Consider the following 23093-nt stretch of genomic DNA (forward strand, 5'->3'; position numbering starts at 1 on the left):
TTAGACATCTCACATTCTCCAGGCCTTCATTCCAGCAACAAACTAGGAGTAGTGAATAAAAATAGTATGTGAATCTTATCTACAACGCCGTCCATATGAAATAGCTGCAGCTGGGGGCGCCTGCAAGCACCATCTCTCTCAAATATACTAGATAGTAATATGAAATCAATCCACCGGCAACGACCACGAATGCACGCCATGCAATTTCTGGGACCCTTTTTTCTTTCTGTTCCCTCTTGGTTTGAGAATTTGTGACATGAGAATGTAAGAAGTGTTGGATGATGAGCGCTTGGATTAAAATGGAGAGTAATTTTTTCTTGGTGTTAGATTAGGAGGATATCCCGTAAGAATCTCTCTTTTCTATGCTTCTTTGGGTGATAGAGGTAGGGAGGATATAGGTACTTGTATGGAAGTACCTTGGGAGTGAGTGAGTCAGTGGTGGTATGGGGGTGGGATATAGAGGTGTTGTGTGATGCATGTGTGAGTAGTAGAAGGAAGGTGAACTGATCGGTCGTGGGAAATATATGAGGAGAAGTAGGAGAGCGATTACTTCCATCGACCTGCTTCACGCTCCTTCTCGACGCGCGCAGCTCGAGCGTCATCATTTTCTTCGTCCTCGTACTTGTAACTAAAGCGACGCCCACCTGCCATGGCGCGGCTGTCTCGCTTGCGAGAAGACTTTCCAGCATCACGGTCTGCATGCATGGCCTCACGACGTTGCTGTTCCTTCAGCATGCGCTCGCGGTTCCTGGCCTCTCGTTCCAGAGTATGGGGGTCTTTCTCTGGCTCTGCTGCTGCTGCTGCTGAAGGTTTGTCTTCATCACGGTCCCGCCTGGCGCGGCGGGACTGGCGGGAGGAGTATTCGCTGTTGACGGGGGATTCAGAACGGTCGCGGCGAGAGCGTTTACGGTCTCTGTCACGCTCCCTGTCGCGTTCTCGATGGCGGTCCCGGTCACGATCACGATCGCGGTCGCGCTCTCTCTCCCTATCTCTGTCGCGGTCGCGATCTCTTTCACGCTCTCGATAACGATCGCGATCGCGATCCCGATCCCGACGGCGGGAGTCTCTTTCTCGGTCTCGATCTCGATCTCTATCGCGGTCCTCGTCGCGACGGCTTGAGCGGTCCTTACCAGACCGGTAACTGCGGTCTACCGCATCACTGAGCTTGTTTCTAGAATCCTTGTCTTCGACCTTGGAAGAGAGATGACCGGGTCCGGCGGCGTCGCCGTTGCGACTCGGGCTGCGGCTCCAGCTACGGTGACGATGCGAACGATGCGACCGGCGACCGCTGCGTCTATCCCGCTCTCTGTCACGACGGTGAGTGGACCTTCTGGATTCTAGAGACGGGGAGCGGATACGAGGACCATCTTCTGCAGTGGATGGCTCTTCGTACTTGTCCTCCCGACGAGGCCTCCTTGGCCGATCTCGTCTACGCTCGGATTCTTCAGTACCACGGTTGACACTCGGAGAACGTTCACGATACCGGCGGCGACTATCGGCACGAGATGGAGGAGATCGGGACCTGGATCTTGATGCCGATCTAGCTCTCGACTTCGATCTTGGCACGGACTGTGGGCGCTGGTCCTCTTGTCCTGGGGTTGGGGTCACACTGAGAAGGAAACATCAATATTGGTTGGGCTTGCAATGGGTTGCATGTGGAACATTATTCTTACCTTTGTGAGGCTTCGGGCCTCATGGGAGTCGCCGAGGAACGTCCATGAAAGTTCCGCTGCCGGAGAATGCTGGTGTTGGGAAGACCTTCTCGCATGGCTCGGGGAGCTGCCGGTGCACCTTCAACACCCTGTCCGCGAGGCTCGGGATACATGTTAGAGCCTGTCATAAACGGAGGACCGTTAAAGCCACCAGGACGTGCGCCTGGGAAGGGACCGCGCATATAGCCACCTCTGCCAAAGCCAGGTCCCATAGGGCCAGACATGCCCATAGGGCCACCCGACATGCCTTGTGCGGCGTGGACTTGGTCTAGACTATCAATTGTCGGTATCCCACGCAGCTGATTCTCCTCCTGGCCTGGAAGCTCTTGTGTAGAGTCTCTATTGATGTTGGGATCAGATTCCCCGTTCTCACCCATGCTTTCGGCAGCAGCGGCAGCATCTCCCGCCGAAGCATCTTGAGCAGAAGTCACATCGCCACTTAGGGCATTCTCGCCGGCACCTTCCTTATTGGCTTCAGTACTGACCTCCCCGGACATGTCCCCAGATACGCCATCCTGACCATCACTAAGGGGATTATGGTTTGGGAAGTCTGGATAGTTAGCATTAGCAGGATGATTGGGTTGCATATGCCCTCCAAAACCACCGCGACCACCGGCAAATCCTCCGCGGCCACGGCCACGGAACGCGCCTCTGCCATGACCGGCATAAGAGCCATTTGGATAATCTTGGCTAGGAAACTGCTGCGGCTGCATTTGAGCATGAACTCCGTTGGGTTGAGACATATTATAACCGCCAAATCCAGAGGGGCCCCCAAACTGCGGACCCATACCATTTGCGAAAGCATTTGGATTGAATTTATCTTGGCCTCCATTCCACATATTGTTCTGTGAGCCGTCCCATCCCCCATACATCCCCTGACCCGCGTCGAAACTCATTCCCATGTTCATGCCATTCATGTTCATCCCGTAGCCTCCAAACATACCCTGATTCGCGGCCATCGGGTCCATCGCCATGCCAGGCATTCCTAGCGCGCACGTCAGTTCATCAATCCAATCTCGCCTCGGGGCAGGAGATGACGAGCGGAAACTCACCCATAGCGTTAGGGAAGTTGAACATTCCATTGTTCATAAACTGGGCCATAGGGTTGAAACCACCGTTGTTGTTCCAAGCCATATTAGGGAACATCCCGGCACCCATGCCGAAGCCCATACCATTTGGGAGCATGCTCCCCGCCGGACCTTGGGACGCTTCGTCATCGTTGACTTGGTCGGTCTTGGCTTCATCGGCTTCGTTGCCTTCACCAGATCCGTCGTGTTCCGCATCCCCAGCGTCGTTCTGCGTGTCAGCAGGGACACTTGTAGACTGGTCATCCTGCGCGAGTGGGAGATTAGCCTAGATGTAGGCGATTGATGTTGGGTGACATACTTGGGCCTGCGCCTCTGTAGGTGCTTCGTCGCCCACACCTGGTGTGTTCTGCACATTTAGGTCTCCGGCATCCGCGGGGTTGACTGTTTCTACCGGCGGAGCATCGACAGATTCACTAGGTGCAGGGATTTCTTCAGAGACTGGAACTTCGGCGGCGCTCGGCACCGCAGGTGTCTCCAGTTGAGCAGGAGTGCCGTCCGCGGTTGTTGCACCATTGGTGGTTGCGGGCGTCGCAGGGGTTGCTGACTGTCGCTCCTTCTCACGCTTCTTCTCTTCTGTACGCAGAAAGGCCTTCAATGTGGTGCGGAGCGCTTTGTTCGGCTTGCATAGATCGGGCGAGATGGGAGTATGCGCGCATACGGGGCAAGTCTCCGGGAGAGAAGCCTGGCCTGTAGGAACATTGGTTAGAATGGAATGGAAATATAACACGGAGTCGTCAACGGATGCGTACAATGTTCGCAGATCGCTTGGTCGCAGCAGGGTAAGCGAAAGGCGTTCACGGCAAGCTTATTGCACATGGCGCATCGCAGCTTGAACGGGATCTCATCTTGGGTGAGAGAGCTGTATTGGAAACGCGAATTAGTTCTCGGGTCAAAGACATGTATGACCGAAGAGCGCAAGGCTGGAATATGACCTACCTGGCGATGTCCATCAAGCCCGAAGGCTGATCTGCGACAGCCATCGGGGATGACGAGGCTAGACCGGAGGGAAAGGTAAGTCCAGAAGAAAGGTGTCAATGTGCAGAAAAGGGAATAGTAGGACAGCCACACTGGCAAAGACAAAGAACGCGATCTAATTCGCCATCAATAGGAGGTGGCAGCCATTCCTGCTGGCGTCGCTCGGAAATGCAAAGTCCGTGAATCGACAATCGGGGTGAATGTCGCGATGGACAATCTGTGCCTGTTTGACCAAATTTGGAGGCCGGAGGCGGGCCGGAGCGGAACAACCGCCTGTCCGAGGCTTTCCGGCGCATCGCCCCGCCCTTCTGCTCCTCTTCTCCAGCGCCTGCGTTCGGTTGTTTCCTGACTGGAAGGTGACATCGATCATCTGGTTTGCTGTTTGGTTGTCCGTTCCGTGACGCTGAAGTTGTTAGTGGATACCGCTGGCGCTTAAGAAGGATTGGGGATGTGGATGAGATCCTCTCTACGGAACAACTTGCTAACTATACCAACTACGGAAGTCCAGCCTCATCATCGTCCAGAACGTGCGGTTTCAAATGAGACTTTGTCATTTGCAGACCACTAAATAACTAAGGTTTGGGACCAGTCATAGGGATATTCAAGGCGGCACGGCACACCGCCAACTGCGGCGACTGGACCCCTGGTTGTCATCCATCATTCATCCCTGCTGCGCGCCACGAACTCGAGGCAGACGAGTTACCTTGCGACTACATTGTAGGATAGGATTCCAGATTCCAACCTGGGTTACGGAAGAATCAGCGCTAGACCGACTCTGGGAAAGAATGCATTCTCTAGCCCTATCTCTAAATTACCTACTAGGTAACTGTCAGAGAGAGGCAGATCTGCCTCTCATCTCCGACGGGCAAATCAAATGGACGCAAAGTACCGCCCAAGGGAAACCAGCGACGCGCTTTCAGATTAGATCAAGTTATTTACTCCCTCACCGAAGGGGTACTGCCATCAGATAGCAATAGCACAGAGAGATCCGACGGCGGCGATACCTTTGGTGGGTCTCTGCGCGCCAAATCGTCCTTCTCCCCCGATCTCTGGAGCTCTGTTTATCATCATCACGCGTCTTGGTGGGGGGATATCAACCAGAGGGATAGATAATATGATGAAAGGGGAAAGGAACAAAGACACGGAACAAGGAACACAAGATAGGTGATGACATGACTATCAGAGACATAGTCACTAGCTCCCGCATTAGAGAGCTACTATCTACAGGGTCAGGGGGACACCAACACCCCGACTGAGCAACAAATGATACATGGGAGAAGCAGTAGTATACGATCTGTGGCTTTGCATCATTGACGCAGACTCGACGGGTGGAATCACGCGCGGCAAAAGCCAAAAGCAGAGGGGGGCCAATCAGGGAACGAACCATTTAACCAGTGCCTCCGGGCGGGGTGGCGACGAGAGGAGTGGTTCGTTCGCAGCTGAGTTGACACCCCGAAACATGAGTAGTGAGACTCATCCACGGCCTCACGATGAGGCAGCAGCGCGTCACCGGAGTGATGGACATGAGAGTCGGGATGAAATGGGGGAAGATGCCATATTCTGGGATCAGTCAGTTAGAAGGGCTGGGGTTTCATGACGGATGATGCCGAATAACAAGAACGAAGAGAAGGAAGATGGCGTAGTGATCATAATGATGGAGGATGGTTAATTAAAGAGAAGGATTTGGGGGGGGATGTTGTAGAGGAAGGAAGGATGAGTGACTGGAAGGTACCACCCGTCAGGTTAGAGTCAAGCAGTTTCCGTCCGACCCAGAAAAAGTAAAAATGGGGAAAAAAAGAAAAATCGGAGAGGGAGCCTGAGGAACAGTATTTTTAGCGCGAGCAGTGGAACAGGCAGGCCAGGGTTAAAAGGGCCGCTGCTGCTGCTCCCCCGGAAGAAAGGGCGCCGGTCCTCTTCGTCTCCTCTCTGGATGCTGGGGCCACCCACGCCACGCCTTTCGTACACGCACTTTTTGCTCTCGACCAAAAAAAACTTATTCAAAAATTACACCAAATTCGCTCTTAAGAAGCTCGGACCACCCGTGCCGCGCGATCGGCACAAACAAGAAAAACATCCCCAAACAAATCGGTTTCACGACCACGAGTATCTTCTTCATCGCGGAAAGTGTTTGTGGGATTGAAAATCGTTTACATTTTCGATCCCGGGCAGAAATTCCTCCAGATCCTGTATTCCAGTGGTGTGTTATGCCGGCCACGGTATCAGCCTGGTAGATTTAAATCCCTCCATTCCCCAATCTGTTGTTGTCACTCCAACTTTGGCGGCCAAGGTACGAAAAAGACGTTCCCCATATTTATTCCATACTAGGCCGTTTTCCTGTTAGGCGCGCACGCGCATCGCCCATAACGCCTGGATCTCTGCTTTAAGAAAAAAAAAAAAAGAAAGAAAAAGAAAAAATATTATAAATTGAAAAAAGAAAAAAGAAAAAAACAAGAAAAAAAAAAATCCCCACAGCAATGACAGACCAAGACCAATCCTATCGTCCACGATCCCCTGATTTTTCCACCTTCCAGTCAGTTCCCCTCTCACCTACCTTCAACAACCACAACCTCAACCACAACACGCACTATCAACTTCCTCACCACTCCCCCGTTTACCAATTCGGGAATCCTTTCGTCCATCGCGCTTCCTACGACGCCTCACCGTTCTTCACCCCGCAATATCAACCACCACCTCTACCACAACAACCATCGCTTCCTCACCACCCGGTCCCGCAGACCAGGGTTCCCCAGCAATCCTCCTCATACTTCCCTCCCGATCCGGACATGGCTCGTCGCTCGTCGCGTATCGCCCAAGCGGCCGAGGTCGCGCCTCACCCGCCCGTCTCCAAGTACGTCGACCCTGTCGACGAAGAAGAGGAATTCGTACCTTCACCTCCACCTCAACCGCAACCGGAACCACAAGAGGAGCCCGTCGCTGTAATTGAAGAAGAAGAGCCTCCGAAGCCCGCTCCTGTACCCGTCAATGTGGAAGTGAAGACCAAGTTTCCTGTCGCGCGCATAAAGCGCATTATGCAAGCCGATGAAGATGTCGGTAAAGTCGCTCAAGTCACTCCCATCGCAGTGTGTAAGTTGCCACCCTCATCTCCGAAGCAATCATTGCCGTATATTCAAGGAAGATCACCGCTAATCAAAATTAAACTATAGCCAAAGCACTCGAACTCTTCATGATCTCCCTCGTCACCAAAGCCGCACGCGAAGCCAAAGACCGCAACTCGAAACGCGTCACAGCCTCGCATCTCAAACAAGCCGTCGTGAAAGACGAAGTGCTCGACTTCCTCGCTGACATCATCGCCAAGGTTCCTGATCAACCGGCCAGTCGCAAACACGACGACGATAACAGTGATCAAAATGAACAACAACCGAAACGAAAGCGCGGTGGACGTCGTCCGAAAGAAGAAAGTGATTGATTAATGTCCACTACGAGTCTTTTTCTCAATTCGCGCGTCTTATTTGAAACGAACTGGCTTGAATGTCAGCTGGCATGCATTATGTGGTTTGAGGGACTTTCTATTTCCTTGCGCGATGGGCAGCCATTCGATTCGATTCGATATCGATATTGATGGTTCAACTTTTTTTTTTTCCTTTTTTACTATTATCCTTTAGACTGGGTGGATAAGAGCGGGCGCATACTTGACTTGACTTACTATCATACTCTTGCTACTACTTCTGCTACCACCGTTTCTCTCTCTATCTATATATGGCGTTTGTGGTAACGGGGGCATGATCAGGTTGGTTGGATGGTTGGTTGGGCTTGCATCGCGTGATGTGAATACTACTATTTGCTTATTTTCTCGATTCTTTACCTTCTACCATCCCATTGGGTATCTGATTTCTCTAATTTCTTGCTTGGTTTCTTACTCGCTTGCTTGTCTTTACTACGCGAGGAGTGACAAGCAGTCTGTACTGTATGTGTGTATCGATAATGACTAGAAAGGGAGCCGGGAAGGCAAGGGGGGAAGCCAACTTACCTTGCTTGTTTTGTGTTGCATGGACTTTGCTGCGCGTGTACCTATACTATCTACTGAGTATACTCCGCCGAATGTATGATCTACGCGTAACGAGACGCGTAATTACGAGTGATGAAGTAAACAACATATGATCCGGCTTAGTTAAAAGTGTAGCATGGTTAACTATCTTTCCTTACGCATATTCCTATCCATATATCAAATACAGGACGATTCCAGGCATAACTGAGTGAGATCTTTTCTTTCTTACTACAAGTGCCCCAATTGATGTCACATGACACTGCATGCATTGGGATTGTCCATTTATCTCAGTCACGTGTCTACATAAACGATCAGGTTCGATCTGACTCTGTCATATCTCTATAAGGAAGGACTCGAGTAGGAGGTAGGTAGTAGTAGTCTGATTGTGTGGTTATTGTGATGGGCTAACCACTGGCAAATCGGTGATAACAACTGTAGCTAATGACGTAGTAGATAGTTGTGTCAGTATATATTTCGATTCCATCTCCATGCTATCATCTTACTACTGTTAGTAGCCCCAGAAAAAACAAGCCTACTTACTAATAGTAAGTACTATTTGGGGTTAAATTAGTGTTTATATGGTTATTATTATGTTATATGTATATTATTAGTTTACAGTAGTATCCATGAGTCGATTACTGATTGTATATTATTGTTCCTGAATGTCTATCACTATACAGCAACTGTACCGCAACGGGTGTTACTACTACTACCCTGTCAAGAGGACTTTATGAGTGCTCCACGGAGTTGTAAGAAAATCTGTTGCGACGATCACTTCTACGGTTGACTTCTAATTGGCAAGAGTGTTCATTACTCCAGGCTGTCATCATAGATGTCGACTGGTACTTAGTATAGTAAGGTATTAGACTGCCTAATGAACCAAACTTTCCCGGGCACTTAGGCAGCCATTAGTAGCTACTACGTACACTGTGATAACTACATCAGTCTGTATTATTTCAGACACGATATACTACCAGAAATAAAACAAGATATAATGATGTATATATATTCCATCCATACAATCAGCCAGTCACCCATAATCGCAGGTCCCGCCCACGACTTTACTAAACATCCCTATCAATACAAACAGTAATTGACTACGCCTCAACCGTAGCAGTATCTACAGGACCATCTATTCCAGGGTATCCCGCTTCACCAAACAATGTTCCCCGCGCCTGCACGACAGCCGACGTTTCTAACAAGAACTCATAGAGAATGACTACGTTGGTCAGGACATGCCCCAGAGTCGCGGTGCGGGGTTCTTCGTCGACGACTGCAGTGTCGCCCGCGTCGTCGTTTGCTTCATCAGTTGCTTCCTCCGCAGTGGTATTGTTGTTGGCATCGTGAGGCGCATCGTCCACTGGGAATGGCTGTTCCAGTCGCTGGCGGAGGTCTTCAGCGGCGGATCTGCGCGCCGTGGAGACATCGCGGGGCGGTCGGAAGGGGAGGTCGCGGGTGGGAGAGCCGATGGCGTCGCGACTGGGAGAGGAGGTGGCAGTGCTGGAGAACTCGAGGGGTCGACTTGACCGACCGCGAGGGGACCCATAGTCCGAGTCGAGGTTGGATGTTGGGTGTCGGGAGGAGGAGCGGGTAGGAGGTGCGGAGTTGCGCTGAGAACGCCCGGACGCTTTGGCGGGCTCGTCGTCCTGGTGTAGGAGATCGCGACGCGCGGCGACGAGGATGTCAAAGTCCGGCATGTCCTTGCGCCATTTCTGGATCTTCTGCACGAGCTTCTGAAGTACCGAAGTGAGGGCTGGAGTGTCGGTGTGGGACCAGGAGGGCTCTTCGTAGGCTCGCTGGATCTGATCAATAAGGGTCGTCGAAGGGGTTTCGTCTGAAGATTTGTTCGTTGATGTGTTGTAGATGTACTTGGAAGGGTCCACGAGAAGCCAGCCGTCAAGAGCAATCAGGTGCGAAGAGGCGATGCTCCCGAGGACTTCGGTCAATGCCAGGTTCACGATAACACTGTTCGTGAAAAAGTTCTCCAGGCAATTGAGCAGCTCGCGCACAATGGGGTCATCGTGCCGTAGCTCGAGTGGCAGGCTCTCTCCCGGGTAATCCTCGGCCGGGGGAATGCACAGCCGGGCCTCGAGAATTGCCATCCCGTCCTTAAGGTAGTTGTCATAAGATTCATTCAACGTAGGGTCATCAACGGTAGATGTGGCCATGTTCATAAGCTGTTCCAGCTCGACGTTCAACGCCCCGACAGTCCGTTGTTTGGCATGCTGGCCAGGAACGGTGCGGATTAATGATCGTGCAAAGGTATGGTGCCGTTGCAGGACGGTGCTCATTACCCGCAATGTCGCCAGAACAGTCTGTCTATTTGTCGACTGAAGTCCAAGGAGGGCAAGATCTCTCAGGTTGAAAAGCGACGGCGAGGGCCGCGCAGCTTCTTCGGAGAAAGCGGCCAAGACATCTAGCGACTTGCGTCGGCTGGCAGACATACCTATGTTCTTTCCGACTGCCGCAGGCTCCGAGTCAGAGGGAGACGCAAGCAGGAAATGAAGAATCCGGTGGACCAAGTCCTCCTGGTGTACAGACTCGAGAATGCGATACAGGTAGGTAAGCACAGCAGCCGTTGAACCCCCTTGCACATCGGAAGACTCAAGTAAAGACGGGTACCTGCATGCGTTATAGTGAGCAAGCGGCATTCCAGCAACAATACAACCGAACCTACAAGAGTTGTTCCAGGAAGAGGATCTGGAAATGATCCAACAAAGTCCCGTTAACCTCCGCCGACTTGCAATGATCAATAGTATCCTGCCAGAACAACAGATACGACATGAACGAATCCATCGACATGCCCAGCACTGGCGGAAGAGCAGTGTCTTGCTGCGCGTGATCTGACAGCGCAATGATATGAGGGATATTCTCGTCCGTATTCTCCGGGAAGGTCAAGCTTTTGCAACAGATATCAGCCACTGGTCCTCATCATCACCGCGAAGAACCATAATAGAACTCACCTGCCCAATTGACTATACAGCGCACCCAATCCAGTAGCCATAAGCGTAGCAAGATCACTCTCAATCAGCCACCTCTCAAGGTTCTTCGACCTGGAAGCTGTCTCGATCAAATAAAGCAACCCCGTACGAGCAAAATCACCCGCCCTACCAGCATGATGCACATACTCTACGAGTAGGTAGAACAACGGAAAATCATCCTTCCTCATTGCACCCGCAAATTCAGCCCCAGTGTTATTACCATTGCCCTGTTCGCGTTCCTGTTCATCAGACCGCGGGGCGAACCACGCAGGAAGAATATTCGGCTGTAGACGAATATTGTTAGCCACGCCGAACAGTAGCTCAACGAGTCGTCCCTCAACATCCTCCGAGTGTTTATCCGCACGTCGCACTAAATCCACCAGTGCGCGGGCAAAGAGTCGATTATCGACAATACCATCGACCTCCGAATCGATGAGGGTGTTGAAGAACACGGTCGCGGATCGGAGCATGCCATCGTCGTAGGAAGACAAGGCGAGCTTAGTGACCGTGACGAAGATCTGCGAAGAGGAGGCATATGCGAGGCATGGATGTGGAGCTGGGCCGCGGGATTCGTCGCTCAGCACGGAGATGAGGCGATCAATGCAATTACGCGCGTGAACGGTTGCGGATTGCTCTCCGGTGGAGGAGTTATTGGAGCGCCATATTTGCTAGGTTTGATGAGCAGGAAAGATCACGAGGGGATAGCTAGGAGGAGAAAGAAGGGCCGACGCACCTGAAGGGTATTGCATGTCCGCTTGAAGGACGCCAATCGCTCCGTGGGAGTGGACGCCCGGAAGCCTTTAGTAGACAGCGAGCGGGAGCCCCCGATGAGACGAGACCACTGGAGGAATTAGCTGAGGGACGGCGACAAGGGAAAGGACGGGAGGAGTCGTACAAAGTCCATTGTTCTGTAGGAACAGCATATTACTCCGGAACTGGAGCCGACCCAAGTGGAGTAGAGAGTCCGCGGGGAGGTCGAAGCTGAAGATTAATCTCAAGGCCGGCGATGCAATTGCTCGCCCGCGCAAAAAGGGGTTAGTGCCGCCTGCCAAATCAGGCCTAGTTGTGATGCCTTATCAGTTTACCCCTTTTGGGTTAGATTCCTGGGACACTACTTAAAATACCTCCATAACATTTCCTATTCTAGAAGCAACTATAACTACTACAACAATCATGAACCACTATCACAACCCATCTAATCATGAGCACCAACTGCAGTTGCATCCAACATCCAACCGGTATATAAATCCTTGATACAGATGTCTATACTCAATACCCCTCGTTAGCTAGTGGCACCCTTCCCGCCCCATTTCCCACCGCCAATCCCTCGATATACTTCGTCAGAGTATCATCCAAAACACCCCCAACGAGATACTTGGACAGAACGTGGCCGGCCATTTGACCATGTGAAATAAACCCACATCTAACCACATCTTCTAAGAGCTCAGTGGTCGTGTGTTCTTTGATGGCCCGCTTAATACGTCCTGTTTACACACGTCACAAGGCATAGTCAGCATCTATAAACGGAGCAGATGGATATGTGCGAATTTCAAAAGATCAAGGCCCACATACGTCTCAGCGCCCGATGGTAGGGCTTGTTGATTTCGATGACCCATTCCTGAATGGAGGAGACTGGATATCGGTTTTTGAGACCCACTTCGTAGCCCAAGCTGCGTACTTTGTACAATGTCGTGTTTTCAAACTCTAGACGGTCCAGACGGTTTTTATTCTCCGTGGGTTGGTTTGTGGCTGAGCTCAGTTAGACCAGACTTGCTCTCGTGCAGCTGTGAAGCACTAAACAGAACATGCCTTGTTTGCTCTCCAACGGAGAAGACGAGCCCGGCGTCTGGGGACCGAGTTCGACCACCTCAGTCTTAATTTCTCTCAGCTTGCCTTCCTGACTTGGATAACCTGACGAAGGAGTTTCTGGAGCAGCAGAAATATAGAGAGACTCTTTGCTAGCATTCTCGAGATCTCCCTCGACAATCTTCTCTCCAGCTTCCGCATGTGCTTCGTCGCTTTGCTGATGGAGCTTTTCAAGGTCGTATCTTTCCTCTATGAACAAGTTAACGGCCACTAATCAGTTTAATGGCAAGGTTCACCATGTCATACTGTAGACAATGATTCCCTTCTCGAAGCGTGCGTTGGCCGAGTAGGAGAAAAGGAAGAACACATCCACGAACCCGATGAGGCGGATCTTTCCTGGCCATTGTTCACCGTTGATTTTGATCTCCCAAGGATGAATATCGCTAGTAAACTGGTTACTTGAGCTACCCTGATGTCAAGCAGAAGGGTCGACATACCAATCGCACTCCAGCGTTTTGTCCTTGACGGACTTGCCGAAGACGCCCAGAACTCGGTGATAGGAGGCCATGGTGAGCTTACAGTTTGGTGATATGGGATTACCTAGGGAGGCGCGCAGAGATCATTGTTATTTGGTTTGCAACTTCCCCCTTTCCAGAAGGTGCTAACTGCACAATCGATGCTTGGTCCGAAATTCGCCGTCAACCTCCAACTGGAGGGGCAACGGAATGGAGGTGGCAATCTTGCGGGTGAGGGTTGCAGGAGATAGAAGCTTTCCCGTGACATTTAGCAGCGAACTATTGGCTCTCGGACTGCCAACAACCGGCTGGATGCCGCTAGGAAGGGAATTGCGACACGAACATGCATACGATGGACGCGTAGTACCAGTCTGCACCCACATTGACAGACGAATCTTCGTGGGCAACATCTCCTCGGGGACCTGCCACCGGGGACATGTAGTCCAGCTGAGGCGTACCGCTAATGCACCCGGGTCTGGTTCGGGAGAGGTATCAACTTTTACGGCGCTAAATGCAACACGGCGCTAGCTTACTGGCTGTCAATGTGTCGGATTCTCGGATCAAACATGACATGTTCGGTAGATCGCCGATCGAAGATGAGGGCTAGGCTACGGGCCTTCGGATATCTCCGCCAGTCGACCTGCAAGTGGCAGATAGCACGATGCGGAGATGGAGGTGCGGTTGCATGGCCTACAGCTTCGATGAGCTTTTCTTTGTGAATATAACGTGGCAAGATGACTACGGTCTTTCTTGACCCATCATCAGAAAGTGGCTTTTGGACTGCCACACCTACTTCCCACATTTCTCGTGAATTTCTGCCATCCATCGTCAGCCGCCCCCTTCGCTAAATATCAGCAAGATGTTCAAGAACAAGCATAAGTTCGAACTACCGTCGTTGGGACGCGGACGTTCATCGGACAAGGAGCTCTCTGTATCTATCTTGCCTGCTGCCGACGATAACTCCGTCGTCGAATCTCCAACAGTAGGCCAAGTCACTTCAGCAAATGAAATGCTGGGTAGTCTACGGAATCCACCAACCGACACGAGCAACGTTAGCAACGACAATGAACCAAAAGACTCGCCGGCCAACAAATCGAACGGCTCTACATCGGAAGCAGAAAAGGTCATCACCAGAGATGAAGTCCTAGGCAGCATACGCGATGCCGCCATGAAGTCGAGCCTCGTTATGGGCGCCAAGGAACTGAGAGAATCCGCAAACAGTGAAATAGCCAAGGTCAAAGGCATCGTGTCAAAAGACAATAGCTCCAACGACGAAAAGCTAAGAGGTCTTCTTCATCTTATCCTGAGGTCTAGCACAGAACCTAGACTGTACAACGACTACTTGGACAAGTCGATGGACGAAGACTCCGACATCTTGATCAGCTCATTTGGTGGACAAGTAGATGACATCTCAGTCCCCCTCCGCATGTTTGACTTGGATACCATGAACTTGGTTGATACGGGTTTCTTTGGAGAGGAAGATCAGTACTGCATGCTATCCCATAGTTGGAAAGGTGCAGAAATTGACTATGCGCTTGTGTGCGAAGCCCAACGTGCTGAGGAGGCACCGGGAGGGCTGACTGGGTACAACGATGTGGATGCGGTTCTCGCCCTCTGCGACCAGAAGATCAATACAATCGCAGGAAAATTGCACAAGTTGTTACAGGAGAGACCAGATGCAGGAACATCAATCCGGCAACTGCTCGTGACGTCTCTTAGGGTATCCATGCTGGAAAGAGATGTGGTTGATACCAAGCAAACGCGGACTGTTGAGAATGCAAACAAGAGACAGGCAGATCTGGAGCAAACTAACTACCAGAAATTGTTAGACGTCCTGAAAGAAGTTAAGAGTCTACCAAGCCTAGCGAAGCAACAAGAAGATGCAGAGAAGAGGGCCAAGAATGCAGCAGAAAAGTACTCCAGCGCTGAGCATGATTACGCATCAGAGAAAAACAGAATCTCGAAATATCGATCGAACCGCCAATTGTCTTATGAGATGGACGATCTGGTAAGGGCCTTGCAGCATAGGAGGTCGGCACGGAAGCTTCAAAAGTCTATCAGCCGTGCGCGAGATATTTTCCAGAACAGACCCTTCTCCGAGACAGGTAGACGATACATCTGGCTGGATAACTGCTGTATCAACAAGCGACAGGACGCTGAATTGAGTGAGTCTTTAGCACGCATGGGGGAATGGTACGCAAACGCAGACTTTTGCCTGGTTCACCTGGATACTCCGTGGGACAACCGGGAATGGTTGGATGAATGGGATCTGTGGTGCAAAAGCAAATGCAATAATGAAGAGGAGGAACCGGATCACACCGAGGATAGCGACGTGGTCAGTGCAGCTATGAAGACAACTCCTAGATGCCAGCCTGTTTCGCGCTTTAGCGAAGTCAAAGAGTGGAAGCCAACATGGGCTACCAGAGGCTGGACACTGCAGGAATTGGTCCTCAGCAAAATGACGTTCTATGCCAATGCAGACTGGAAGATGCTATCGCGACCGGTTGACAGTTTAGGAAACTACTATCACTTTTGCCCTTTCATTGAATTTTACACCAAGAATCTCAATTACATCGATGGCGAGGCACTGAAACTTGTCGACCATGTACTGGAAGTGATAACAGCCGCAGAGGAAAATGGGACGATTGAAAATACAAAGATCAATTTAGTCGCACCGGGTGAGGCTGAAGAGGTAAGTTAAGCATCCGGTGTGAAATACTATTGTCTGACTGCGATATAGACTATTGGCGCAGAGAGCATAATCCGGGCTCTGAGGCTATTTGGATATGTCGCGCCCAAGAACTTGGATAAGCAAACAGCGAGAGCCCGTGTCGGCTACTCTGTCCAACTCGTCGTTGAAGCATTCAAGGACAAGCCAAGCTACACAGACCCGGAACATGACATTAGAGAACAGATCTTGGAAGATATATCTGAGCACTATAATGGGCTTGAACGGGAGAAGGCAGTGAGGCGAACAATAAGCCTGCTGCTTGTAGCCCTCGCACACAAGGCAACCAAATCCATCAGGATTGATCGTAAAACAATCGCCGAGTTCAGCAACGTCGAAGGCCTGAGCAGCTGGTGGGATGGCACGGAGAGGAGCCGTTTCTCTGCTCACAGTGTCATGATGCTGGCATCGCATCGACAGTGCACTAAGGCTATTGATAAGGCGTACTCGTTGATGGGTGTCCTTGGAGTGCAGTTCCCAGCGTTCCCAGCCGAGGGCCTTACCAAGGCCCTGTCTCGGCTAATGGATGAGGTGGTGGTTACCTCCAACGATGTTTCTGTCTTCAACTGGACTGGCAAGTACAATGGTAGCCCCATACGCGGCCGGTCTTTGTACGCATCGAACATTGACGCCTTCTACACCGAATCACGTCTCGATGTGAATGGTGAACTCGTCCGAATTTTCCGAAATGATCGCACCAAAACCCTGACTATCGCAAAAGGTATCACTGACATGCTGCTCGATGCCAGCAACTTCGTCTCAACATTCAAGCAGACCGAAGAAACGGTCAGTTTGCTTCTAGATATGGTCAAGTTCATCAGGGAAAATGATAGCCAAAAACTGGAAAGTCTTCTAGGTTTCCCAGAGCTTGTCAAGACACTGGCAAATGCTGGCGATTATGCACGGAAAACAAGGTCGGAAGAAGACGCGAAAGGGGACGAGAATGTGCAAAAGCCCGACACGCCCGTGACTCCCCAGACCCCCCAAACACCTGGAACTCCGGGGATCGGAAGGAAGAAGTCATGGGGAGTTAAGCTACCGAATCTTCACAAGGGGAATCCTTTCACGGGGGATAAAGCAGCTGAGAAAGAGAAATCAGCAGAAAACGCCAAGAAGGCAGAACAATTCGAAGCTGAGATCAAGCGTGTTGTTGACGGGGCCCTGAAAAGCGACCCAGCGCGCAAAGACAAGGAAACTTTTGTTGAAAACGATAACTCCCCAGGCGAAAGCAATGAATCTGGAGTACAGGCCATTAGGATCAGCAAGTGTGACGAGCAGATCATCTGCCCGAACCCCATAGTCGTGAACAGCTCTGGAATCAAGGGCGTGTTTGACATTCAGCGCATTGTGGTCAATATGCTGCAGCCTGAAGAGCTTCGTGCGAAAGTCAAAAATGCCGCAAGTGACAAAGAGATGATTGATGGGTGGTGTACTATAAGTACTGGGTTTACTCTCACAATGGTAGCATTCTGCTGTGAGCGAAAGGTCCTTGAAAGGCAACTAGACTTGGTCGAAGTGGTCGAGCAAACCATCCTCAAAGAAGCCGCTCCAGCCAACACGAATACGCCCGCACAGGGGGTTAACACTGATGATGCACAGTCAACGAACCCAGAGAGCCAGCAAAACAAACAAACCAATGGTGAAGGTCCAGCACCGGATTCAGCTTCTTCCCAAGAAACAGACAACGTCGACCGTGACAGTCGGCCCAAGCTCAAGAACTACGGCTCTTCAGCAGAGCAGAGACGAGTTTCTCGCATGATCGACTTCGTCACAGAACCCAACCTCCACGCCATAGCTGGAGAATGGGTTCTGGCACGGTTCTCCGGCACGCCAGGAGCGCAATGGTTCCTTTGTCGATTGGAACTAGGAACAGGCATTGAATTCTACGCCCGCCGAATCGCCACGGACAAGTTCAATTTCTCCAATGCCGTTCCCGAGAAAGGTTTGGTCGAGTTTTGGCACAACTTCATGCACAAGAAGAAGCTAGTGATGTGCGATATGCTTGAACATTACCTCGATGCGCAGAAGGCAGGGACGTACGCAACATGGTTCCACGAAAACCTCAAGGAGAGCTTCTCCTGGGGTGACTCTAGTGACGACGAAGATGAGCCTCAGCAGAGCAAACAAGCGAAGGCAAAACAGCCAGCTCCAGATGGTAGTACCACCTTGACATCAACCGCCAAGACATTGAAGATGATTGGCTGGGGGATCCGATTCTTCTACGACAAATACTATGCTGAATACTTGGAAGATCGTCTTACTGAGATGGCCTTGGCCAAGATACCGGTGAATCTCCACGCCGCGATCAAGGACCTGCATGCGGACAAGGTCCTTCTGCCGGTGATGTTTCACTCTGGGAGGGACGTGCATTTCTTCTAGATAAGGATTGACAAGTGCTGGTTTCATTGAGAATAGCAGGTTGGATGTAGTGTGGCTCCGCCAAAATATTGATATTTATCTACTTATGGGCAACTGCCTATCTGCAAGCCGTAGTTGACGGCAAATTACCATGTCCAATATGACTTCTTCCACAACTTCACAAATTCCAACTTTTGCGGCGCCGTCACGGCTACACGTCTGGCCCTGCCAAGGCGAGCCAGCGAATCCCCTACATAGTTCGGCACCTGCTCTTCGAGCACCATCACGGAGGTCTCGCTAAAAGGCCGTTCATCGTCTCGGTCATGAGAGTATCCATTCTCCGAAGCACTAGGATCAAACATGGTAGCGTCATGCGTTGGCAGTTCATCCGCAGCGACACCCACGACTGCCTGCCCAATGCGGACCTTAATGTAATGCGTCGGTCGACCCAGCAGACTCCAAAGGAAAGTAATATAAGACCCGGGGACCGGAGTCACCACGTCTTTAGGCTCATAGCGCAGAGCCACAGGGAAGATCTTCGTCTTGTGAGGAGCGCTCGCCAGCACGGGGCTCAGCGGCAACACGCCCTGTCCGTTGGTGGTCGTGCACTCAGGGAACAAGGCAATAGGGCGGCCGGGGTACTTCCGCATGATGGTTTTTAGATCAACGGTACGGGCTTTAGGCTGGGGTTCTGCTTGCGGGAGAGCGAAGGCGCGAAGAATTGCTTGCCAGACGGATAGTTGTTCGACTTCGCGTGTGGAGGGGTAACAGGACACGAAGATGGGGTCAAATACAGCGGCCAGGTACAGCGCGTCAATTGGAGAGGTGAAGGAGGAGGCAATGATGGATCCGGGCCCGGGTAGACGGTTCTGGTGTCGGTCGTTGTTGAGAGTTCTAGAAATCGAGCAGCTCAGTAGGTGGTCCTAGGAGAATAGCATAACATTTGCAGAGAGGAGCGCAACTGACCCTTTTCTTACTCCGTCCACTTGAAGATCAACCCACCAGATGCTGGGCACGCCCAGAATGCACCACAGAGCGGCCTTCCTTCCCAGCGATGTGATCGGGAGCCATTGGAAAAGCAGAAAATAGCCGATGCAGACCGGTATAAAGAACGGAAGACGGACGCAGAAGAGGAAGATACGTAGAATCCACTGAGGGAAGCTGAGCGATGGACGAGGAGTTGGGAAGAAGGGTGAGACACCCGTTCCTACACAGCGCATCATCGTCAGTAATGGAAAGCGGGCTCAATGACTATTAAAGGGGTCTGCACACGCACCTCGATCGCGAAATTGGGTAAATCTCTCCATGACAAGGGGATATTTGGTGACGACGAGATAAGAGGGATCAGTGAAATTGCAGACTGGACATGACCAGACTTTGACAGCAGACTGTCGTAAGCTTGTGAAGCAAGACGTGGGGTGTAAGTTGTCCGGTCAGCGCGGCAGGCGGGGGGAAACCTGCTGAGCAAGTCGATAGTATATCTTATCAAAGAGAAGTTATGGCGGCCAACTCAAAACCGACTGGGGGGGGTTGTTGGCGGCACCAGCAGAAAGGCGCAGTGATTTGTTGATTTCAGCACGAAGGAATGGGAAATTGAGATGTTCACATGTCGAGCTGCTGCTGCATACCGCACTAGTCCTGCTTGGGTAATCACCTTCCCTGATTGGGAAACCGAGGCTGGAAGGTTGACTTACCGCCCATGTCTTATAGTTATAGTAGTTAGTTAATCAGTAGTTCATCCCTCGCATCAAACAGACTTCAATCAAGCTCCTTTCTCTTTCTCAACCTTACTATTTACATGAAGTGAAAAGTCTTATACTCTATATATGTACATTGCCTAGTTCTCGCCAGTTCAAAAGACCACGTTCTCTTCCTCTATCTTGTCATCCGACTGACGAGAAGGAATCCGGAACATCCAGATAGCGACGCCTACCAAAGTGAAGGCCGTCGCGGTCATCATCCAGGCCAGACCGATCCAAGCCCCTCCCAGTTCCAGTCCAATTTGGAACACTGTGGTGATGGATAAACTGGCAATGACATTGCCCACTGACTGCAGAACCTCAATAATGGTGAAGAGACGGGCTGTTTCTTCCCGATTCACCAACGTGGTAATGAGAGCACGAGTCAGGAAGACAAATCCAGACCCGGATGTCTGAACTAGCAGACTGGGAATCAACATCGCCACGCTCGGTGAAAGACCGATTCCCAACGTCCCGACCGCCAAGAGCCCAATACTGATGCGCATGAGCTGCAGGTCTTTCTGGGTTGGCTTCATGGTTTTGAGAAGTTGTCGTGAAATAGCCGGTAGGATAAATAGGAACAATGGAATGGTCAAGGCCGGCTTGAATGACATGAGGAAGTTCGCTTCTGCCAGGGTCCACTTATACCGCGTGGAGATATATTGGACCAAAAACCAGGACGAGCCACGGCTCAGTCGATAGACAAGAAACGCGGTAAGGAGGAGCATGATCTGCTTGTTTCTGAAAATGAAGGAATACGGCGCGAAATAGGCTCGCGACCGTTGTTTCGCCGACGCGAAGAAAGTTGGTCGTGCTGCTTTCGTGGTGAAAGAAGCCTCTTCCCCTTGGAGGGTCTCTTCATCGCTGAGTACCTCGTGTTCTTGTTCCTTGCTGGGAACTTCCTTATACTCGGCGTTTCCGGGTGACACTTGGCTCATCTCCATGCTCGGCTGCTTCCAAGTCGGTTGCGATGACCCTACACGCATCGTTTCGGGTAATGATAAGGCGAAGAACATGCCAACAACAGCCAAACCCCAGCCCAGCAACAGAGGAAGCCATGGGTCTAATGCCATTAACCAGGAACTGGCGGCACTGGAGGCGAAATCGGCTCCCATGCTAGCCACGCCGAACCTGAAGAATATCGCCGCTCTAATAAACATTAGCTATGGTTTCACCACGTGTCGTGGCATTTAAAACATGCATACCTTTCTTCTTCTGTTGACACATCCGACATCATTGTCCAGATGATGGCAAATGCCACAACAGGGCCTCCGCCAAACAACCAAGCCAAGGAGGATGCCCAGACAGTTCGCAGGGGGAAGACGTCTGGGCGCCACATGACCACCAGTTGAATAATGCAGTTCAGGGCGAATCCGGGGATGCTTAGACAGATGGTGGATTTCCGGCCCCGTCGATCAGCCAACAGGCCGTATGGAATTGCTAGCACAGCACCTGGATGAGAAAGAACGTGAATAAGGGTCCTCGTCTATATGTCGCGCATAAAGTGCAAAAGGGAGGCGCCCAATCGGTAGAGACTAGGGAACAAGAGATGCGACATAGCCTCGTCCGAACCGGCGGTGCCTTCGTCGTGACCTACTCAGAATGCCATCGAAGAACTCCATATAGCCCTTCACTGCAGCCAGATCCTGCTGGACCGCTTTAACCTTGCACAATTCCTCCTGGACCTCGCCGTCGGCTCCGATCTTGGTGGGATCATATTGCGCGTAGTATTCTCGACAGGCGATGGACTCGTATATACGGGTGACGGGGCCGTTGGACATGCAGATGCCGACTTCGACGGCCAAGATCATGGCAAAAAGGGTCAACATTAAGCGAAGGCGAGTTTTCCGAAGGTGTTCTTTCTCTGCATCCGACGGGCCAGACTCCTCTTCCACTGGGGACGAGGGCCTTTGACCCGAGGCGAGGAACGGGGCATCCTCGCGATCGAGGGTTTCATTGGACTCAAGAGGCATGGTTCCGAATGACCATTGCCAGTCGAGGGAGAGAAGTGAGAGGAAGGGGATATACGACGGGATTACATATGGGCGCAAGAACGCGATCAAATACGAGCATTAAGCGGTGAACCTCTCAGCCTAGCCACAAAACCCCGATAAGGGGAGAGGGGAAAGGAAATTGAGATGAAACCGGGAAGGGGAGGAAGAGATGCGCCATATAAGACTGCCGGGGGGGCCCGCCTCGAAAGATTAAAAATGGCAGCATAGGGGAGACTGTCGTTGGCCTCGAATTGGGGGGCGCGCGGCGGGCTTAGCAGTTGCAGGGTGACTCCACACTATATGATTAGTGAGACTAGTCCACGGGGCCAAGTCGGTTTCTCCTATTTCGAGACAATCCGTCAGACCCTGGGACGTGGCAAGTGTGAGAGAAGAAAAGGGACTAATCGATAGCCAAACAGTCTTTGGCTTCGGATCCTCAAGAATTTTGCGTGTCCACTTTTGAGTCTGGGTCCCGCGGGCATCCGGCATCTGCCTACTCATGAACCATAAACATTCTTACGATGGACAGGCAACAACAAACTGAAGCAACTGGACAGATTACTACTATCTATCTTATACGATTCGAGGACACACAGACCCCCCAGCAGCTGTCGTCAGCCTCCACTCCCGCTGCAGTTGCAGCTAGTCACTGACTGCCATTTGTCCAGACAGTTCAATCTATTACTAGTACCATAAGTCTAGGGCTTACAAAACCGTGCAGGATTGAAAAGGCCAACCACTCACTTTTCCTGCTGATCGGGCCACATCATTCTATTGGTCTTCTCGAAACCACATCCTTCAGCCTGAAGCCAATCAGGGGGGTTTGTGCTGGACGGGCGCGCCGTCCGTCATCAGCGGGGGAGAAGAAGAAAACGAACAAAAAACATTGGTTCTCTTCAGGGGTTTCTCTCGGCTTCTCTTCCTGGAAGCGAAAGCCACCGATCCGCCCGCCATCCGATCATCCGCGCTCATAATTTCAACCTCTATAAGATTGCTACTACATATTAAGATGTAGCGATCGAGAATAGTTACGACTAGTATAGTCACTTCTGACCGACTCTTCACCTGCACGACCAATTTCCTTTTCCTAGTGATAATCAACCCTGACGGACAGAATATTGGACATGATCATGTCGGTTATTAAGTAGTTGTAATTGCTTACTGCATGATACTTCCCTTCCCACCCCCTCC

The 23093-nt window shown here is 51.3% G+C and overlaps 7 protein-coding genes across 7 annotated transcripts; 2 read left to right on the plus strand and 5 right to left on the minus strand.

Annotated features, from left to right (window-relative positions):
• Positions 1–68: 68 nt before the first annotated feature.
• Positions 69–3971, minus strand: BO79DRAFT_289606 (uncharacterized protein). The gene is made up of 6 exons (XM_025688800.1): positions 3737–3971; positions 3550–3659; positions 3099–3487; positions 2765–3044; positions 1674–2697; positions 69–1609 (listed from the first exon to the last, which is right to left on the minus strand). Exons 1-6 carry the CDS (start codon positions 3778–3780, stop codon positions 547–549), a joined length of 2910 nt encoding a protein of 969 aa, XP_025536668.1. The 5' UTR covers positions 3781–3971; the 3' UTR covers positions 69–546.
• Positions 3972–6249: 2278 nt separating this feature from the next.
• On the plus strand, positions 6250–7202 carry nctA (negative cofactor 2 transcription regulator complex subunit BUR6; the record flags this gene model as incomplete). The annotated part of the gene is made up of 2 exons (XM_025678762.1): positions 6250–6859; positions 6940–7202. 2 exons carry the CDS (start codon positions 6250–6252, stop codon positions 7200–7202), a joined length of 873 nt encoding a protein of 290 aa, XP_025536669.1.
• Positions 7203–8805: 1603 nt separating this feature from the next.
• BO79DRAFT_178689 (uncharacterized protein) lies at positions 8806–11703 on the minus strand. The gene is made up of 5 exons (XM_025679994.1): positions 11658–11703; positions 11496–11603; positions 10745–11430; positions 10459–10680; positions 8806–10403 (listed from the first exon to the last, which is right to left on the minus strand). The coding sequence occupies exons 1-5, from the start codon at positions 11664–11666 to the stop codon at positions 8879–8881; spliced, it is 2550 nt and encodes an 849-aa protein (XP_025536670.1). The 5' UTR covers positions 11667–11703; the 3' UTR covers positions 8806–8878.
• A 254-nt stretch (positions 11704–11957) lies between these two features.
• On the minus strand, positions 11958–13136 carry BO79DRAFT_239651 (uncharacterized protein; the record flags this gene model as incomplete). Its single annotated transcript, XM_025684939.1, has 5 exons — positions 11958–12246; positions 12335–12511; positions 12572–12817; positions 12875–13011; positions 13066–13136. 5 exons carry the CDS (start codon positions 13134–13136, stop codon positions 12032–12034), a joined length of 846 nt encoding a protein of 281 aa, XP_025536671.1. The 3' UTR covers positions 11958–12031.
• A 93-nt stretch (positions 13137–13229) lies between these two features.
• Positions 13230–13909, minus strand: BO79DRAFT_257981 (uncharacterized protein; the record flags this gene model as incomplete). Its single annotated transcript, XM_025686275.1, has 3 exons — positions 13230–13337; positions 13435–13558; positions 13617–13909. The coding sequence occupies 3 exons, from the start codon at positions 13907–13909 to the stop codon at positions 13230–13232; spliced, it is 525 nt and encodes a 174-aa protein (XP_025536672.1).
• BO79DRAFT_272133 (uncharacterized protein) lies at positions 13878–18252 on the plus strand. Its single transcript, XM_025687413.1, has 2 exons — positions 13878–15775; positions 15824–18252. Exons 1-2 carry the CDS (start codon positions 13943–13945, stop codon positions 18188–18190), a joined length of 4200 nt encoding a protein of 1399 aa, XP_025536673.1. The 5' UTR covers positions 13878–13942; the 3' UTR covers positions 18191–18252.
• On the minus strand, positions 18249–22060 carry BO79DRAFT_239653 (MFS general substrate transporter). The gene is made up of 6 exons (XM_025684940.1): positions 21506–22060; positions 21114–21360; positions 20083–21039; positions 19442–19626; positions 19136–19376; positions 18249–19063 (listed from the first exon to the last, which is right to left on the minus strand). Exons 1-6 carry the CDS (start codon positions 21879–21881, stop codon positions 18316–18318), a joined length of 2754 nt encoding a protein of 917 aa, XP_025536674.1. The 5' UTR covers positions 21882–22060; the 3' UTR covers positions 18249–18315.
• Positions 22061–23093: the final 1033 nt, after the last annotated feature.

This window comes from Aspergillus costaricaensis (genome assembly GCF_003184835.1).
Source record: "Aspergillus costaricaensis CBS 115574 unplaced genomic scaffold BO79scaffold_29, whole genome shotgun sequence".
NCBI lineage: Eukaryota > Fungi > Ascomycota > Eurotiomycetes > Eurotiales > Aspergillaceae > Aspergillus > Aspergillus costaricensis.

Coding starts and splice junctions, on each gene's coding strand:
- BO79DRAFT_239653 (XM_025684940.1), bottom strand. CDS start 21,881: ATGCCTCTTGAGTCCAATGAAACCCTCGATCGCGAGGATGCCCCGTTC. Junction 21,040..21,113: donor GTGTCAACAGAAGAAGAAAG/GTATGCATGTTT, acceptor GATATTCTTCAG/GTTCGGCGTGGCTAGCATGG. Junction 19,377..19,441: donor CAATTTCGCGATCGAGGTGC/GTGTGCAGACCC, acceptor TGCGCTGTGTAG/GAACGGGTGTCTCACCCTTC.
- BO79DRAFT_289606 (XM_025688800.1), bottom strand. CDS start 3,780: ATGGCTGTCGCAGATCAGCCTTCGGGCTTGATGGACATCGCCAG. Junction 3,660..3,736: donor GGCTTGATGGACATCGCCAG/GTAGGTCATATT, acceptor TTTCCAATACAG/CTCTCTCACCCAAGATGAGA. Junction 1,610..1,673: donor AGGCCCGAAGCCTCACAAAG/GTAAGAATAATG, acceptor TTTCCTTCTCAG/TGTGACCCCAACCCCAGGAC.
- BO79DRAFT_272133 (XM_025687413.1), top strand. CDS start 13,943: ATGTTCAAGAACAAGCATAAGTTCGAACTACCGTCGTTGGGACGCGGA. Junction 15,776..15,823: donor CACCGGGTGAGGCTGAAGAG/GTAAGTTAAGCA, acceptor ACTGCGATATAG/ACTATTGGCGCAGAGAGCAT.
- BO79DRAFT_178689 (XM_025679994.1), bottom strand. Junction 10,681..10,744: donor CTGTATAGTCAATTGGGCAG/GTGAGTTCTATT, acceptor CTGTTGCAAAAG/CTTGACCTTCCCGGAGAATA. Junction 10,404..10,458: donor CTCTTCCTGGAACAACTCTT/GTAGGTTCGGTT, acceptor TAACGCATGCAG/GTACCCGTCTTTACTTGAGT.